Source organism: Lepidochelys kempii, chromosome 1, assembly GCF_965140285.1.
Source record: "Lepidochelys kempii isolate rLepKem1 chromosome 1, rLepKem1.hap1, whole genome shotgun sequence".
NCBI classification, from domain to species: domain Eukaryota; kingdom Metazoa; phylum Chordata; order Testudines; family Cheloniidae; genus Lepidochelys; species Lepidochelys kempii.
Genome location: NC_136380.1, coordinates 287,880,728 through 287,899,778, shown reverse-complemented (window position 1 = coordinate 287,899,778; position 19,051 = coordinate 287,880,728). Strand labels below are relative to the sequence as shown.

The window sequence follows — 19,051 nt, the reverse complement described above, 5'->3', positions numbered from 1 at the left end:
CATGCTAACTTTCATCAGTGTAGGTGTACGTGAGCAGGGAATGGCACCCCTAGCTCATAGTGTAGATATAGTCTTAGACTGCAAGCTCTTTGGGGCGGGAACAGTGTTTTGTGTTTATACAATGCCTAGCGCAATGTGGTCTTGGTCTATGACTGGGGCTTCAAGGATCTATGACAAGTTTAAAGAGCAGGGTGTATTTCTGCCTGTGAATCCTGACAATTCCCTGCCCTCAGGTTTTTTTTATAACAAATTTTACAAACACACTAATTCTATAGTACGCTATAAAATACATAAGTATGCTAACTAGAAATGTGCACGTACGTTTTCCTTCCAGGATATGGAATCAGGGCCCATATGAGCAGGCTCCTATTCAAGCACTGTATGCCCATAAGACCTATAGGGGCGTTAATACCCATATGAAAGCTGTTGCACAGGGAAATGTGGAAATGTCTCTTGTTAATGGGAGTGCACTGTGGGTTGGTCTCTGTTAAATCACTGCTCGCTTCCATTTAAAAGCTGCTGCCCTCTAGCACTGCCAGCCTTTGCCCACATGGGGGCAGGGTTGCGACACTTCACTTAAAAACAGGTTTCAGAGTAACAGCCGTGTTAGTCTGTATTCGCAAAAAGAAAAGGAGTACTTGTGGCACCTTAGAGACTAACCAGTTTATTTGAGCATCCGATGAAGTGAGCTGTAGCTCACGAAAGCTTATGCTCAAATAAATTGGTTAGTCTCTAAGGTGCCACAAGTACTCCTTTTCTTTTCACTTAAAAAAAAATCTAATTCCTTCTCCCCATGCTGGTTTTCTCTGAAGTGAAACCCTACAACTGTCTTTAATTAGTGAACATCCCAATACAAACTGCCATCTCTAATCCCGCCCAGCCCACTGTAAATTGCTCAGGATCCCCGCCCCCTTTGAAGTGAAGGCATCACTTTTAGGTGCACCACACTGTGCAGAAAACTCATTCTAAACCACAGTTTGCAGGCTCAGAAAAAAAAGTGTAATGAGGGTGAGTTCTGTGACTTCTGTCCCGTTCCTGGCAGAGGGAGGGGCTGGGAGGGTTCCATCGGCGTGACATAAGGCAGTACTCCTTGAGTGACGAAGGCTTCAGCTCAGTCCTTGCTGGGCAAGCAGGGCAAAATTTCCTCTCTCTCCTCCTTCGTACTAGGGAGCATATGAGGAGCATAGGTGGATGGTTTCCTCAAGGGCTAATATCGTAAGACTGAAGTCTGTTGCAATTCTGTCAAATCTTGCAATACTTGATGACTGTCTTAGAGACACAGCCTCCAAATTCATGTTTTGTTTTGTTTTAAAATGAAAAGTAAGATTGCAGCCCACATGGTTGTGAAGAAAAGTTTAAAACGTGACCTCAGTACATCCTAGTTGCTTAGAAACCAGAAGGCAAATAAAGAGGAGCCAAATTATTATTTTTTAAATCTTATTGTGTTTAAGCTAATATCCTGGGATTTTGGGGGGCGGAGATGGGGCATGACTAATGAAAAAGGATAAGATTATGGTATGGAGGTCACAGAAGTCATGGATTCCATGACTTTCAGAGATCTCTGACATTTTCCGCTTCAGCCGTGGGGTGCAGGGGCTGAAGCTGTCAGCCAGTGGGGACCCAGAGCCCTGAGCTGGCTTGGCCAGTCGGGGGGACCCAGAGCTCCCAGCCTCTGTGAATGGCAGGGAACCCGGAGCTGCCATGGTGGCAGTGGCTGCTAAACCCCCTTTGCCCCTCACAGCAGGGCTCGGGCTTCATCATCCCCCATCAGCCTCTCCCCTGCCAATTATTTTTAGTTAAACTCACAGACTGGTCATGGGCTTCTATGAATTTTTGTTTATTGCTTGTGACCTGTCCGCAGCTTTTACTAAAAACCGTGACAAGATCTTAACCTTACTAATGAGTTTTGAACACCTGAGGCTGGCAATACCAGTTGCCAGCTGCTTCCAACTGGCTCCTAGCTCTGACACCTCAGTAAAGCCACAGAGGAGCGGGAGAAGCCTTTAATTTCCTAAGTAGTTGAGCCATGCTCCTTCACCTGTGTTCTCCCCTTGCACCTAACTACTATAGATTCTAATCTCCTGTGCCCAATATTGGCTGTATGCCCCTCTCCCCCTCAGCACGTGTCTGCACCAGGGATGGACCCCCTGTAGATTTTAGATCCCAGCATCTTTCTCACTCCTTTTCCCTCCTGAACCCATAGGATGGAGGCAGAGGCTGTGATATTTGTCTGACTCCTCAGAGGACCCTGTATTGAACACTGCCCACTGGAGTCCACTTCCCAAAGACTGGGTGGACACAAGTCTCTATTTTAGGTGACTTCAGTTCTGTAGCTGCTCTGCATATAGAAGCACCAGAGAGGTCAGTGGGAAGATCTGTGCAGAGAACAGCTGCAAAAATGGGCCCTTTGTGTGGTCAGTGGCTTACGAGGTTTTAATCAATACTTTGAAACCTGGATGGCTGTCAGAAATAAGGAAGGCAGATGAATTCTGCTCTTAATAGCTCCCAGATCCTAAATGAGCAAACCCACAAAAAGTAAGCCCTACCCTTTTCCCATTTGACACAAATGATATGTTTTGTCAGTCTTCATTTAAAAAAGCTTTTTCATAAATGTCTCTTAGAATGGCTGTGTCTTTCTACAGCTTTCTATTTTAATCAGTGCTGGTCACTGCTCACTGCCCCTAATAGGTGTGAAAGCTGGATTATGGCTCTGACTGGTATGTGTCACTACTATGGCCGTATCTATCCAATTTTAATAAAGCTAGATACAGTAAAAGCTTTGTTGTCCGACATGTTGGAGGGATACAGGGTGCTGGTTAGTCAAAAATTCCAGTTAACTGAGTTATACTTACCAATGGAGGGAGGGAGTTTGGGTGTGGGAGGGGGCTTGGGGTAGGGGCTTGGGGCATGGGAGGGGCTTCGGGGTGTCGGATCCTGGCAGCGCTCACCTCGGCAGCTCCTTGCAAGTGGCTTCATGTCCCTGCTGCTCCTAGGTGGAGGCACGACCAGGCGGCTCTACATGCTGCCTCCACCCGCAGGTGCCGCCTCTGCAACTCCCATTGGCCACAGTTCCCAGCCAATGGGAGCTGTGGAGCCAGTGCTCGGGGTGAGGCAGGAGTACCGCACAGAGCCCCCATGGCTGTTCTTCCGCCTAGAAGCAGCAGGGACATGGGAGCCACATGGAGCCAGGTAGGGAGCCTGGCAACCCTTCTGAAGATTTGAACTTGGAGATATCAGAAATGCCAGTTTCTAGAGCTTTCTGGTTGGTAAGGTGCCAGATAACACAGCTTTTACAGTAAATGGATATGTTCACATACACTTAATTTGGAGATTTCCTTTCTTTTCTCAAACCCCAATCTCAGGTTAAATGGGGTTCACCTACATTGTTCAGTTTAAAAAAAAAGTCTGCATTTTTCTTCAGAATGGCCTATGAACAAATGCATTCACAATGCTAATATTCCAGATGTTCCAGTCACTTCTGGGCAGCATTCTCTGTCTCACTATCCTCTCTTAGCCACCATCATGCTCACAATATTGTTTCTAAAATGAGGATGGCACACACAGCTCTCTGCTACATCCGTCTCTTAATTCAGCAAGAATCAAGAAAAACCAGATTTCATACTGAAAGGCAAAGTCCCTTACAGAAGTAGTTCTCTTGGTTCTAGCCTGTTGCCGGAGAGCCTGTTACATGGCCATGTTGTTACAGGAACTTCCCCACAAGCTGTATTGGAAGTTGAGCAGATGAAATTCAAAATACAAAAGTTTACCCACCGAGATGAACTTGTTTAATGTATTCAATCAAAGCAGCTTTGTTGTCATTCCAGAATGCCTGAAGTTGACTTGCTGGTGGATATTTACAGCATGACAACTCCAACGTAATTTCAAAACATTGTCCCCAGATGTAGTTGTAATCCTGCATCCCACCTAAAAAAATAAAAAAAATATTTGATTATTACAGTGAGAGCCACTAAGTAAGAGCTAAAAATGGACTAGGAGACTTGCAACTTTTCCTAAACTCTAGCCTTCTTGAAGCATTTCCTTAGATCATGATGCAAGGGCAATTTTAGATAAATTATGACAAGTTGGGAAGTGCAATTGTTTTTTAATCCCACAGTCAGTTAGATTTATGATCCCCTGTGGAAAACCTCCTTAATTACTTAAAAAAACAACAACTCCAAAGTGCGGTGGAATTACTAGAATAAGGCTATAATAATGGTTGAGAAAGGGGACCCTTTGATTCAAAACCTCTCCAAGTACTCGTATCTATAAGAGGGACAAAAAATTACACTTTGGCACTAAATTTGTCATGCTTAGTTGTGCCGCAAAATCCTTTTAGTCATTTGAATTATGAATGTGGGGAAAAGGTGGGCTTTTTTTTGTTTTTTTACAATAAAAAAATTGTTCGGGTGTGGGTTTTTTGGCATGCTGAGGACCAAAGTGAATTGATTTAAACAGGGATGATACACTATATCTTACACATATTTATCTAAGCAATTATTTAGCTTAAAATACATTTATTCAGTATTTTAGTTTTTACACATTTTAATATGTTAGAAAATGGCAAATTATATTTCTTATTTACTAGATTTTTTTATTTTTGTGTGTCAAATTATTTGGACGGAAATTGGAATTAAATTAGAAATTCACAAAAACAGCATTTAAAGGTTTTTATTAGTTAAATCAAACTTACTTTAAATGTGCTGGACACAAAAGGAAAAAAATTATTTTTGTCAAAGCATGTTCTGCATTTAAAACTGATTTATTAAATAAAGGAAGTATCTGCAGTTAGTGAATTGAACTGATTGTTTCTAGTCACTATGTCCTTCAAGATTTTAGAACTAGTAGATCTCACTCTCACACTGAATTTTTATTCATAGATTGGAAGAGGAAAACAAGCTTCCATGTTTTTTCAACTCCTAATTGGTTTCTTAACTTTGAATTAACTAGCTAATGAACTGAACTACGTGAATGAAATGAAGAAAATATTCTCTACAACTTCAGAAGAGGTTACTGCTGTCAAAATCTGGGCTAGCTCTACAACAATCCCTGGTTCCAGAGGCTAAGCCAATGACTTCCACCAGTTCAGTGGTTTGACTTTATTTAAAACTTTGCAGCAAACATGTACTCTTTGAATATATTTTTTATTTAAATGCTTTAAATAGGTTATGGTACGTTTGGACTAAACATAGGTTGTCATAATTTCAAATTTTCTGTTTATTTTTAAAAATAAAAGGTATTTAATTTACATAAAATTCCATTATATATATTTTAATATAATGATTTTTATCCACCCTGCTGTAGTACTTTGGTTGTAAAAACCTGGATTTGGCATTTGCAGTATGGAGAACTCTGGGAGGAATGTAGGCTTTGCCAAGCTTGGGAGAAGACTGGTTGAGTAGTTGAAAATAGTTTACAAAATACGTGTAGTGTCACTTTTCATAGTGATTATTGTACATAGAATGTGGTTATTCAGGTGTGTATATCTGGTTATTTACACATGGATATAAATAGGGGTGTATTTGTTTCAGTGATTAGACATGAAGATAGATGTTAAGTGAAATTGATTCTCTCCTTTTTAAACAAAAGGAGAGATTTTTTGATCTCAGCTGCACAGATAACTCTACTGATAAATGGACACTTGATTTACACAACCATAGCAGAGATAAGAATTTGGCACAGAGTTTATTGTATATGTATGTGCATCTATATTAATGCATAAACATTAACCCCTTCCCTCTCAATTTGTGTATTGTAGGGGCAGGGCTGACGGAGCAAGTGCAAATGAAGGAGATGGGATTGTGGTGTTATCTGAGTGGGGAAAAACTGGTCTGCCAGAAGGGGAGGGGAAGCCTTAGTGGCAGCTTGCCAACAGATAGCCTTGCCAGCTGGCTAAGGAGGAGCTCTGAGGAGATGTGACAGATTAACAATGTCCTGCAATGTTCTGGACAAACTTTATGAAATTAAGAAACTTTACTGCATTAAGTATAATACCTTTGGGGCCATTGTATTAAAAATGCACATTTATGTACTATTGTGAAATTGTATGGAACTTTGTTAGCCAGAAGACAGTATGAATGTAATCTGCATTTAATTGCAATTAATGCAATATGAGGAACTTCAAAGGACCTTTTGGAACAATGCATGTAAAGTGGATTTCCTAGGAAATACCTGTGAGTAAGGGGAATGCAAATGACCCATTGGAATCCATCCCTTTGAATTTATGCCTTGGGAAGAGAAACCAAGTGTCTGCTAATTACCTTCTCCTAGAAACTCCAGATCAAATGTATAAGGGGTGTATAAGGAGTGGACTAAGCTTGTCATTAGTGTACTTGTTCTGAGCTGAAGCTGTGATGAACTTGAAACCCCCTGGGCCTGGTCTACAGTGGGGGGGAAGAAAGGGGGGAGAGACTGATCTAAGTTACGCAACTTCAGCTACGTGAATAACGTACTTAGATCTACTCACCACGGTGTCTTCACCTCTGAAGAGAGGACAAGAGAAGCTTGCTCCGAGAGCCTGTCTTTTACTGATAATAACACAGTGAAGGCAGAGAACTGTTCAGCCTGGAGATACCCTGGTCAGAAGTGAGAGAGATGCACCCAAGAGAAGTGACAGCCAGGGGAGCCAGAAGCCTGAAAGCGGGTGCCCTTGCTGGACCACAGAGGGGGAGTACAGGTGCAATTGCCCTGAACTGTGACAGGTGGCATGCTGGCTGATGGAGCAGTAAAAGAGCTGGGCTTGAGGGCAGGGAGGAGCTGAAGACCCAGGCAGTGGAAACTGGCCCATTAACTTGTGTTGGCTAACATGTTTGTACATGCTCATCTGGATGCTCCACAAAAGCTTGTGTCCTGAAGTGCCCAGACTGCAAACACATTGGATAGCTCAAATTAATTAGTAATCAGCTCACTTGAGTTAAACACTAGTGTGGACAAGTCACAGAGCTTTCGCTGTCAAGGAATGCAGAGGTGTGTTAGCAAGTACATGTTGGAGAATCAAATAAAAGCAGTGGAGATCAGAGAAAATTGGAAAACACTGAAATTTTACCTTGCAGTTGGTACCAGGCATACCCATTTGTAATGCCATATGGAAAGACTGGTTTATTCCCACATTCATTCCCTTTGTACATGCTGGCATGGTTGGAAGAGTAGGTTTTTGCAAGGTGTATGAAAACATCATCATCTTGGGATCTGCTATAGCCTTGTAAAGAGCCAGTAGCTGTATAATAAAGATGGCCATGGTACAAGCCAAGTTAATGTTAACACACACACAATATTGTCTTAGATAAAAAATATTAAGCCCCCAAACCTACACATCAGTTTATGTGATCCAGTGAAACTGTACTACCAGTGTATCCCAACACATCTGAGCTCATGTAAGTCTGGTGCTTCTCTTCACCACATCAGGCATTTTGTTTTGCTCATGCTGAAGCTGGCAGAAAAAACTGGACCCAAATAGGAAACAAGGATATTATCTTACCTGGGTTACCGTTATCAAATGTGTAACTGGCAACCAGTGCTCCACCGTGCAAGTTAGCTGAAAGAACAAACGTCTCATTTTTTATCCAGTTTATCACTGCTTGAGTCTCTGGCTGGATTGTAACATTGTTATTGTTGAAGACATCAGGGAAATTCCTATTCAGATCTTTCCCATTCTTATTGAACCTTTTGAGAAAGAAAATACAGTTCTATATTTGTTAATCTGTTGCATCTGAGTAGATTCACAATGCTTTGGGTCTGTGTTAGTGACTGTTGGGCACAGAGTTACTGGAACAGTACATAGAAACAATGAGCATCACAAACTGGGTTTTCACAAATCATGAAATAGTGACTTTATTCCGCATTGTGGATGCTACTAGCCTCTGACCACAATGGACTGATTACTGTAGAGTAATTAAAATATTTCCAAGTGGAGACATTAGGAGTGATGCTTGAAACCTCACCCAAAGCATAGTAAAATGTAACATTGTTGCATAAGCCAAATAAGAGAGTGTATGGAATAAAAGGGTTTGTTTTCCACTTTTTTAGAAAGAAAACATGACCCACACATGACTGCCAGTCGTAATGCAGTCATCCCAAGCATGTGGCTATAAAAACTTTATAGATATCCAAAGCATTTTTTTCTTCTGACGGTGTATGAAATTCCAATCTGTGTTCAAATGCTCATTTCTTCCTTTCTTTCCTCCCCTAGGAGGACAATCTACCCATCTGATTAATATTTAGCTTTGGGTGTTAATTTTTAAGAGTCTCATCAGCTTAGCATCAATCCTGTGGATGCTTCACCCCATGGGAAAAAAAAATCCCACCCTCCATTTAAAGATCTTAGCCACTTGTTTCAGGAATAAAAATCTACCTTATCCAAAAGCAGGGCTTACTCTAGTTCAATAAGGCACCAAATCCCCTAAGTTGCCAAAATAGCTGTGACAGCCAAGGCAAAAGACCCAAGAGAACCCTAGTCTTAGTTACACAAGTAGTCCTGGTACAATCAGCACGACTACTTGCATGAATATGAATGGCAGGATGGGGCACTTTGTTCTTCTCTACCTTCCCAACTTTGTTAATTTGTTCTCTGCCACTTGGCATTTCTCTCCCTTATACTTTTCCATCCTGTCTTTTTTTTCCTCTGGCTTTTTAAAATTTTCTGCCATTTTTGGTCTCTGCAGGGTCACCAGCAATCACACTAGAGCATACAAAGGTTTGCAGACGTGGCACAACATTTACATTTTCTTTGGTATCAAATACTTTACACACACACAGAGCCAGCCACCATTAGTGCAATCTCCCTTGAAGCCAGCTCCGTTTGCACAACCTCATCCACATGATTGAGACTGCTTTTTAATACTACTTTGTAATTCTGCCTTTCATTAGCATAGACGGGGCCTAGGGCTTTGTCTTCATTGAGAACGTGGCAATTCTCCTGCCAATGATCTAGTACCACTGCAGCTAGTGTGAACGTGGCTGCTAATATTTTTATCCTGTCTTAACTGGATAAAAGCAATACGGATACAGAAGTGTAAAAATGCTGCGGCAGTCTATGCTAGCAACACTGGTGCTAGACCAACCATCAGAGAATTGCCTAAAATTCTCAGTGGAGATGTGCTGTAAGAATACAGTCAGCCCTGCTTTAGAGGAAACACTACATAGCACCTCCCGACACGTGTATAGCTGTCTGTTCCATCTTTGCCGAAAACTGGCCCAGAGTAGAAATCAACTGAAACAAGGTAAGTGTTCTGCTCTAGGGGTGGGGTGGAATAACTGTGCTTTTGTAGTGCATAAAATGTCTGGTTTTAATGTGAATTCTTAAATGTTCTTTCTTGGTGGGGCAGGTGAGAAGTGGAGGCTTTGCCCAGTTTGGCATTTGTCTTGTTAAACATTGTATTCATTTATGCTTCCCTCCCCACAGCAAACAGATTCATTTTAAGTTTTCAATCTTCCACCTCATCTCAAAGAAGGGTTGGGAGCAGAGGGCATTCAAAATTTGAGATTCTCAGCTCAAGTTACGTCCTTGTGACTGTCTTTATTTTTTGGCATTTTGGGGATCCCGAGAAGATGTACTTTGAGTCAGAATCCAGAATAACGTAAGGTTAAACCACTTAAAAACTATGATCATTCCTCTCTAGTTCAGAGCGGGCGTTCTCTCTCTCCTCCCCCAGCCCGCCCCTTGATCTCCAAGGGCACATGCATGCGCATGCTCGCTCTCTCGCACACGCAGTGTCTGACAGTTTTCTTCAAAGCAAAGCCTGTGCCCCATTTAGTATGCCTTCTAAAGACTGTGGCGCAAAACATATCCCGAGTGTAGCTCCTAGGCTAGTCTATCCACCAAGTATGACCCAGCCACTTGGCGATCTCTAAATGTTAACGAAACAAACAACAACCTCCCTACTTACTGTCTCCTCTGCCCCCTTCCCCACCCTGAAAAAACACACATCCTTACCTTCCTTCTGAGTAATAACAATCATGCACTGTTGTAGCTTCAAATCCATCCGGGTTCATTGATGGCATGATATGAATCCGCGTGCTATCGATTAGCTTTGTAACAACTGGATCGCTCTGATCGTTGGTCACCAGGAAGTCTATCAAATGGAGCAGCAGCTCCCTTCCAACGGTCTGTATTAAGAAGCACAGGTTTTTATTTTTCAAGTCCACTATGAAGACAGGAAGACGCTCAGCACAGTGCGTATTTGATTGGACAAAAATAATACTGTGCGATATAAACATGACACAAAACTATAATCATAACACACATCTGCTGTGGTCAACATTATTTTGTTACAGTTCTTGGCCTCTAGAAAATTAAATGTAATTTAATAGAAGAGAAAGAAATGAATGTGGAGGGGCCACTTCTAACAAGTGATTTTAAATTCAGATTGACTAGGGTTTCTTCTGTAGTGGGAACTGAACTGTGCCAGCTACAATGATGTTTAAGTCATATGCAGATAGGGATTGTTTGTTTGAGACCCATCTTAGAACTATGCGTTGTTAGCACATTAAAACCATCCTATCAGTGGTGTAGGGTTGTCTGTGCTAGGGAATTGCACTGTTGCATGGGGCGATATCTTCTTACTAGCCATCTTGTTTGGGTGCACACAGTGCACCATATCTACACACAACACTCTGTTCAACCACTGGTGGGCCTGTGGATTTCTGCACTGATCCCACAATGCCTTGGACCTTCCTGGGGCAGGTGCATAATGCCCTTGCCCAGGGGCCCAGCAATTCTGTCAGCAGCACTGCCTACGGATCTTTTCACTGGGCCCTGTTTATTCTACCACAGACCATTGCTCACCCATATGGATATATAGCTTCTACGGATCACTTGTCGGCTTTCAGAACTGCCACTCGCATCATTATGGGCACAATAAAATCAATACCACAACTGTGGCTTCCAGTAGTGGTGTACAGACTTATATCACACATCAGCATTTGTAAAACTGTCAACATAACAATTTACAATCAAGTGTTTAAGTAAGAATGGTAGCAGTTACTTAGTCACAAACTTCTACGGAATAAAGGGTTCTGGTTTGGGCTGGTTCCTAACCAGCATTTTACGTGGGGTTTAGAGCTATTCATTACAGGATTCTTGAAATATGATGTGATCTTTGCAGCAGTTCAAGTATTGCTAGGCATCAAAACACATAACTTAACTAGTCCCACGAGAGAGGATTTCTTCTAAAAGATAACGTGAATTTTAAATGTTTTTTTTTAATTCATTTATTTTAAACTTAATCTCTTTAAAAATACAGAGGCCCACAATACTAGTCACTGATGAGTTTGCTGATTTGTCTTAAGTTGTTGGTAAGTATCTTCCTTGTCTGGTATATGAACAAAAAACTCTGTTGTTTTATGAAGCCAGAAATTAGTAATAACTAAGGCCCTGACCCTGCAACAAACTCCTTAGGGGGAATGCCCAAAATAAAAGTCAATAGCGCTTTGTTTTGGTGCAGACCTCCATTCTCACAGACAAGGGTGAAAGTAACTTAATGGACTTCCCGGTACGCAGGGCAACTGGGGTCCTGGGCAAGGTGGCAGGGTGGCTGTGGGACCCCGGAAGGGGTGGGGCTTCAGGTGGAAGGGGCAGGGCTGGGGCCAGACTCCCCCAGCCAGCCCTTCAGCGCTATCTGGCTTGGAGCTCAGGTGACGATTTAAAGGGCCCAGGGCTCCAACCGCTGGCGTGGTAGTGGCGCCCGGGAGCCCCGGGCCCTTTGAATCACCGCCAGAGCCCTGGGGTAGCAGCAGCAGCCCCAGGGCTCCGGCAGCAATTTAAAGGGCCAGGGGCTCCAGCTGCTGCCGGGAGCCCCAGGCCTTTTTAAATCGCCAGGTCCCGGGACAACTGCCCGTTCCCCCCACCCCCACCCCCCGCCGCCATCAGTGGCCCTGTCGGTACAATCGGCTGTGTACCGGTGCCCACTTTCTTACTGGTACGCTGGACCGGACCGGCTTACTTTCACCTCTGCTCACAGAGCTCATTGCAGGATCAAAGCCAAAAAAGAGAAGAAGGTAAATGCACTTTGTCACATTCCCCTAACCCCCATTCTACAAAATCAACAATACTTAATAGCCTTCAGTTTTTGCGCAAATTATTTTATTTGCACTGCAGTGGAGAGGTAGAATTTAAAAATCAGTTTATCAAAGAAGAGAAAAGTAGACGCTGAATGCCAAGTATTTAACAAAGAGTGGACTTCAAAATACTTTTTTACTGATGTGACAGGGAAAGCTGTATGCTTACATTGCAAAGTGTGGCACTTTTCAAAGACTACAACTTAAACCAGCATTTTGAGAGCAAACATGCATCCACATATAAGAACATGTCTGCTGAAGAGAAAGTTAGAAAAGCGCATTAGATGGTTGCTCGAATGCAAAAGAGCAAAATTTTTTCACAAAACTATCCGCAACACAAGACAGAATTATAAGAACGAGCTACATGATTGTACACAAAATCGCCAAAAACAGCAAACCATTCTCCGAGGGAGAATTTATCAAGGAATGTTTGGTTGACTCTGCTGCGATATTGTGCCCAGACAAGAAAAAGCAGTTCAAAAATGTTTCATTGTCTCGGAGAACCTGGACCAACAGTTGAAAAGCAAGGTAAATGATTTTTCATACTTTGCAATGGCATTCAACAAAAGTTGTGACATTAAAGATCCAGCCCAGTTGTTGATTTTCATTTGAGGTATTACCACAAATTTTGAACTCTCAGAAGAACTGGTATCAATGAAAAATATGACTACTGGAAAAGATCTATTGGAGGCAGTAAATAAGTGTCTCAAAATTGGGATTGGAGTGGAAGAAATTGGTGAGTGTGACCACTGATGGAAGTCCTAATCTGACAGGCAAAAACGTTGGATTGTTGAAAAGAATACAAGACCAAGTGACAGAAACAAACCCAGAGCAGAAAATCATTTTTCTACATTGTATTATTCACCAAGAGGTCCTCTGCAAAAGTGTTCTGAAATTAAGCAATGTTGTGGATACAATTACAAAACTGGTCAACTTTATTGGAGCACGAGCATTAAAACCTCAGGCAGTTTGTCTTTCTGCTGGAGGAGTCTGAGTCAGAGCTCAGGGATGTTCAGTACCATACAAATGTTAGATGGCTTAGGTTGGGGAAAGTTCTGAAAAGAATGTGGGATCTGAGAGCAGAGATTGATTTGTTTTTGAAAATGAAAGGAAGAGATGTGGTTTTCCTTCAATTGAACGATGTGAACTGGCTCTCTGATTTCGCATTTTGCCATTGATGTTATGGGTTACATGAACGAACTGAATTCGAAACTGAAAGGTAGGGGGCTTTTTGTTCATGACATGGATTCCCTTGTCAAATCTTTCATGACAAAGTTGCTCCTTTCCCCATTAGATTGGAAACAAGCAGTTCACGCACTTCCTCACTTTGCAACAGATTACAATATCTGACCAGAACCTGGAAAGATACATGTCATTACTGCTCACTATGCATGCTGAATTTTCTTGCCGCTTCGAGGATTTTAGAATGATAGAAAATGACATGGGTTTGATCTCCTCCCCTTTCACATGTGATGTGGCCTGTGGACAACACTCCAAGTGACCTCCAACTTGAGCTTATTGACTTGGAGTGTGATGCATTGCTTGAGGAGCAATTCAAATCAGCGTCACTTCCGAGGTTTTACGTATCTCTCAATGAACAGAACTTTCCGAAGATCAAGGCTCTGTGCCCAAAAGATGCTTGTACCGTTCGGATCAACTTGCATCTACAAGCAGATATTTTCTGTGATGAAATTCCATAAATCAAAGAACAGCTCTTGGATCAATGATGACCACTTTGCAGCAGTGCTCCGCATTGCAACAACAGAAATGACACCTGACTTCACCTCCCTTGTTAATGCCCATCAGAGACTTTCTTCTTCACACTGAGTGAGTTTCATTTCTTCTTTTACACTTAATTTTAATAATGAACATAAGTTGTAAGTAAAAGCTAGCGTTAGTGTTGTTGTTACAATTTTTACAAGTGTTCACAAAATGGTTTGCAATATAAATTGCCTTCTAAGATAAGTTTTGGATAATCATGTATTCAGTTAATTGTTATTAAGTGTGATTACTTTGTGTAAAGAACATAATGGGGGTCTTTTTACAATAGATGGTGAGGTAATTTCATTAATAAGAAATGTGTGGCCCGTGAGGACTTACCAAAATTCGTGGAGTGGGCCCCCTGTGAAAATTATTGCCCACCCCTGAGCTAGAGACTAAGACCAGAGGAATGATCCCCACCTCTGTAGATGTGCAGGTCTGACGCACAGAGGCATGTCTGGAAACCCAGGATAAGATGGTGAGCACAGAAAGAGAGTACCAGGAGGCTCGTGTGGATAACAGTGCATTGGCTGATGAGCTAGACATCCAGAAAGACCTCCCAAAAGGAGCAGGTAGCAGTCTAATAAAGAAGCGGAGGTCCTGCGGCACGAACACTAAGATCCCATGCACAATAGAGGCCGCAATAATGGCAGTAGCTCCCTCATCTACAGAGCAAACCTCTACAATAAGTTACTGTGATGAGCTAGAAGAGAAGGCTGCTACTGCTGATCAGAACCAGGCTGAAATCCTGGAACTACGGACACAGGTCACGCAATACCAGCAGGAGCTGGAAGATATCTGCTCTTCATGAGACAGGATAGTAGGGCAAGCAGTAAAACAGGAGTAAGAGCTGACCTGCCTCACATTGTAGGAGACAGGGGAACAGCAGTGCTTTCTGCTGCAAAAGGAGCTTACTAAGCTTCAGAACCTGCTCAAGGTCCAGCCAGGATCAAAGTCCAACTCGGCAAAGGAGAAAGAGCTGGAGTTGTGTGGACCAAGGCCACTACAGAAGGAAGATGACTTGGACAAGGATATATATCTGCCTGATGAAGCAGAGAGCTGCCTGACTATGGCTCTAAAACCCTAGCATCTTGATGTGGCAGCAGAGCAAGGTCACAACCAGACCTATACTAAAAAGAAGAGCTCTTCTCAGAGGAAAAAGGAAGCTAAAAACAGTCTTAACATGCTGAATGTTGTCCACACAATAGTGTGGGTATGGAAAGAACAAAAGTGGGTGTTGCTAAGCCAGGTATTGAAAGCAGTGAGCAAAACAGTACAGTCCCTGGTCTTTGGAAAACCTGGAAGGGATCTGAACCTGGAGAGAGATATCCTTAACTCTGAAGGGTGTACATGCAGATGCATCCAGAAGGACTCCTCTCCAGATCCGGAGGCCACAGTAAAAGAGTTTATTTCTTGGGAAATCCCAGCTTTGTTATCCAGCCTAGAGGTGGTAAAAGACTTTCACAATCTGAACGCCCTGCATGTGGTAAATTCTGACAGGGGCAGTGAGTCGTATGAGCCCGTGGTGTCCGTGCTCCACCAATCTGAGAGCATGGCAGCCTGGTTCCACCAAAGTTCAGGGCTGCATCTCTCCCTCGGCCCTGCATCCCCCCCCATTACACCTCCCCCAGAGCTTCCCTCCTGGCGCAGCCTGCTGCCCCTGGGCAATTTAAAAGGGCCCAGGGCCCCTGCCATCACTACCGGCAGCACAGCAGGGCTAAGGTAGCTTCCTGCCCGCCTGCTCTGCTTCCGGGAGCAGCCGGCATGTCCCTGCAGCCCCTCACGGGGGTGTGTCTCTGCACATTGCCTTTGCCCCAAGAGCCGATTCTGCCAACTGCGGCCAATGGGAGCTGCAGTGGCCTGGGCAGCGTTGCGCAGAGACCCCTCTGGGCCCACCGCCTAGGAGCTGCTGCCAGAGTGGGGTGCAGGTCGCTTTCGGGAGCTGCCCGAGATAAGCACTGCACCCAAACTTTCTCCTAGAGCCCGCCCCGCACACCTCCTCTTGCACCCCAACCCGCTACCACAGCCCAGAGCCTGCACCCAAACTCCCTCCCAGAGCCCGAACCCTCCCTCTCCCACACCCAAACTCCCTCCCAGAGGCTTAGGCAGGTGTGGGGGCGGGGGGCAGGACTTGGACCCATTCTGGGCACCACCATTATACAAACCTGCCACTCCTGAATATGGAGGGTTATATGCAACGTATGGGCTCCCTACAGAAAGAAGGACTCCAGGCTGTGGTAACTTCATATTTCTCTGAGGAAGATAAGGGTATTGCCCAGGACCTGGTGGACTTCCTAATGTTAGCCAAACAAGAAGTTCCCCCTTGGCTGAAGAACATGGCTAAAGGGTAACTAATTCAAACTGGTTTCTCCAGAGACCAACAGACAAAGAAACACTCAACAAGACTGATGGGTGATTTCTGGTAAGCTTTTAGCCTGCATCTAGAAATGTTTATTATTTTGTTTTCTCTGTAGTGCTTTCACCTTAAGAATCAATGTGCTTGCTTACAAAGAGCTGTATGGTACTCATAACTGCTGGCAATCACGCTGTCCATAGCCTTTGAGGAGAAAGTAAAGTGCAGACTCTAGCCTGTTTAGGCAGTCTGGCTTGCTGGGAATATCAGTGTACACAGGGACCTGCACTGTCTGAGGGGGAAAAAACCCCAGTCCGGAAGGAGAGAGACTTTTGTCTTCACCCAATAGAGGTGATGTCTGAAGAACCAGGAACCTAGAGTGGGTGTGCTTGGTGTACCACCGGGGGAATACATGTGCAGTTGCCCTGAATTACAATACCAAGCACTAAATGGCCCAGGTATACCTCACTTTGTTTGCTGGGTTTATTCTTGAATGAGCCATAGCCTGTTTAAAACTTGTATTTGTACAAATACATTTCGTTATTGGATGGTATCCAGCTGTATCTGTGCCAACCTGTTGATATTTGGCACTTGTAACAAAACAGGAGTGCTGAATATCATGAGCATGCTGTGTCTTCCTCCTTTTTGCCACTGAATGAAATGTCAAAGCCTGTTGCAGAGCTAGTAATTGCACTAGGTGTTACCAAGTTGACCTGTTCTATCCCACACAGTCTCTAGTTAACTTAGGAGGTGATGGTTTAGAACAGTGGTTCTCAACTCTGGTCCACCACTTGTTCAGGGAAAGCCCCTGGCGTGCTGGGCTGGTTTGTTTATCTGCCACATCAGCAGGTTTGGCCAATCGCGGCTCCCACTGGCCGCGGTTCGCCGCTCCAGGCCAATGGGGGCTGCAGGAAGGACGGCCAGCACTTCCCTCGGCCCGTGCCACTTTCTGCAGTCCCCATTGGCCTGGATTGGCGAACCGCAGCCAGTGGGAGCCGCAATCAGCCGAACCTGCGGACGCGGCAGGTAAGCAAACAGGCCCAGCGCACCCGGGGCTTTCCCTGAACGAGCGGTGGACCAGAGTTGAGAACCACTGGTTTAGAAGAAGAAGAAGAATAGAGGCAGTGGGTGTGAGATGAGGAAAGGAGGGGGGAAGTAACTTGAGACTGGTTTAAAGCACAGTGTATATTGTGGAAGAATGTTAATCTTCTGCCTTTTTAAAAATGTTATGTTCTGGTGAATGGACTTCAGAGATTTCCAAAGCCAAAAACAATCATAGTGCTACTGGCCTTGTTTTTTAGTTACAGTATAAACACTTGTGTGTTATGCTGCTTATTGGCAAAATATATCACATCCAAGTTATTTAACTTAGGCTAGAGTTGAAAGGTGGGAATCTAGCAGAAAAGAAAACAGCCCACTCTATAATCAAACACATTATTTCAAAGCTCTTTTCTCAGCATCTTCAATTTTTTTTTCTTTTTTTCATGCCATAGTGCACAGTAGAGACAATCTGCTAGTCAGTTTTCATATGGTTCCTTGAAGCACTTTCTTGGTGTTTTGTTTTTTCATGGTGCTCAGCAGGTCAGCTTTAGCCAGACTCTTCCTAGGAATTTTGATGATCTAGATGTGGCTTTCACTCATTTCTATTGTCAAGAGTTAGGAGGCCTATGCTTCTGAAAAGCCCTGGGAAACATCCAAATATATAAAGAAGACACTTGTTGAAAAGAAAACCTTGGGACACAAAACACAGGAACTGCAGAGGTAGCTAGATGGAAAGGTTTGCTTCGGCAGGTCTTTTACCTGAATAATACTTGATATTTTATCACAAACAATCAAAATGCAACCCACTTATCCACCAGATTATCTACCTCCTATCTAGAAGCCTTTCTTTAGTAATAATTCTTTTCATCACATGGAGGTTAAAGTTTTGTGATGTCACAAGAAGCCAACATGATAGATACGTTCTTTCACTTAGGCTAGTTCAACACTGATCATGGGCCCAGTTTCTTGCAACAGAAAAAAGTTAAGATAGTTGTAATTAAAGGAAAACTATTGTGAGTTGTAATAAGATAATGGGGCAGGGGAAGCTTTCACCTGAGGCCCAGGCAACGTGATAGCTATAACAAAGTTAGGAGAGCCAGCTGTTCAGATTAACTGGTGAGTGGGATAGCAATATCCAAGTAGGTAATGCTCAGAAGTTTTAATGAAACTATGGGGGAAGTTGCATTCAGTGGTGTAACTGGGATCTCTAGTTTAGTTGTGCAAATGGGGCTTAAGTCATTAGAGCTGGCTGGAGAACAGCAATTCCACTGCACAGCAGTGGTTGAGATTTCAAAATTTGTTTTCATTCTGCATTGCAACAAAAACAAATATTTTCAAATGTTTTTGTGAAAACTGAATTATTGAAATGGCTAGCTTTGGATCAAAACCTGAGCTTTTTAATTCAGAAGGGCGTGTATTTGGGGGGGGGGTGACACATGATGGTTAGAACAGTGGCCCAGGTTGGGAGAGACTTGTGTTCCAGTCCCTGCTTTTCAATGCAGTTTTTCATTCCAGATCACTCTGGATCAGGCAAAGCAGGGCCTTGAACCTGGGTCTCCCACAGCCCAGGCCAATACCCTATCACCAACCAGAGAATGAGTCTCTTACTTAACCTTCCTGTTGAAAACTTCATAGAAACAGATCAGTCCCCACACAACCTTTTGGCTTTGAAACAGCATATTTTGTCAAAACTTCATTTAATCAAAAATGTTCTGATCAGTTCTAATCTGACCTGAGCTGATAGTAATAAAAAACGCTAACTTTAACATTGTTGATTTGAGCTCCATTCAGGCCCAGGGACATGTGGCTATGCCAAATAGATTGAAAATTTGTTCTGGTCTCTAA

At 43.4% G+C, this 19,051-nt stretch overlaps 1 protein-coding gene across 2 annotated transcripts in view; it reads right to left on the bottom strand.

Annotated features, from left to right (window-relative positions):
- The window catches only part of CPM (carboxypeptidase M), a 66,114-nt gene that overhangs the window by 7,403 nt on the left and 39,660 nt on the right, over positions 1-19,051 (bottom strand). For both annotated transcript variants that reach the window (XM_073327826.1, XM_073327827.1), the window contains exons 4-7: positions 9,929-10,101; positions 7,475-7,659; positions 7,043-7,213; positions 3,772-3,924 (exon numbers count right to left, since the gene is read on the bottom strand). In XM_073327826.1, the coding sequence (XP_073183927.1) occupies positions 3,772-3,924; positions 7,043-7,213; positions 7,475-7,659; positions 9,929-10,101 (682 nt within the window). The remainder of the gene's footprint in view (positions 1-3,771; positions 3,925-7,042; positions 7,214-7,474; positions 7,660-9,928; positions 10,102-19,051) is intronic.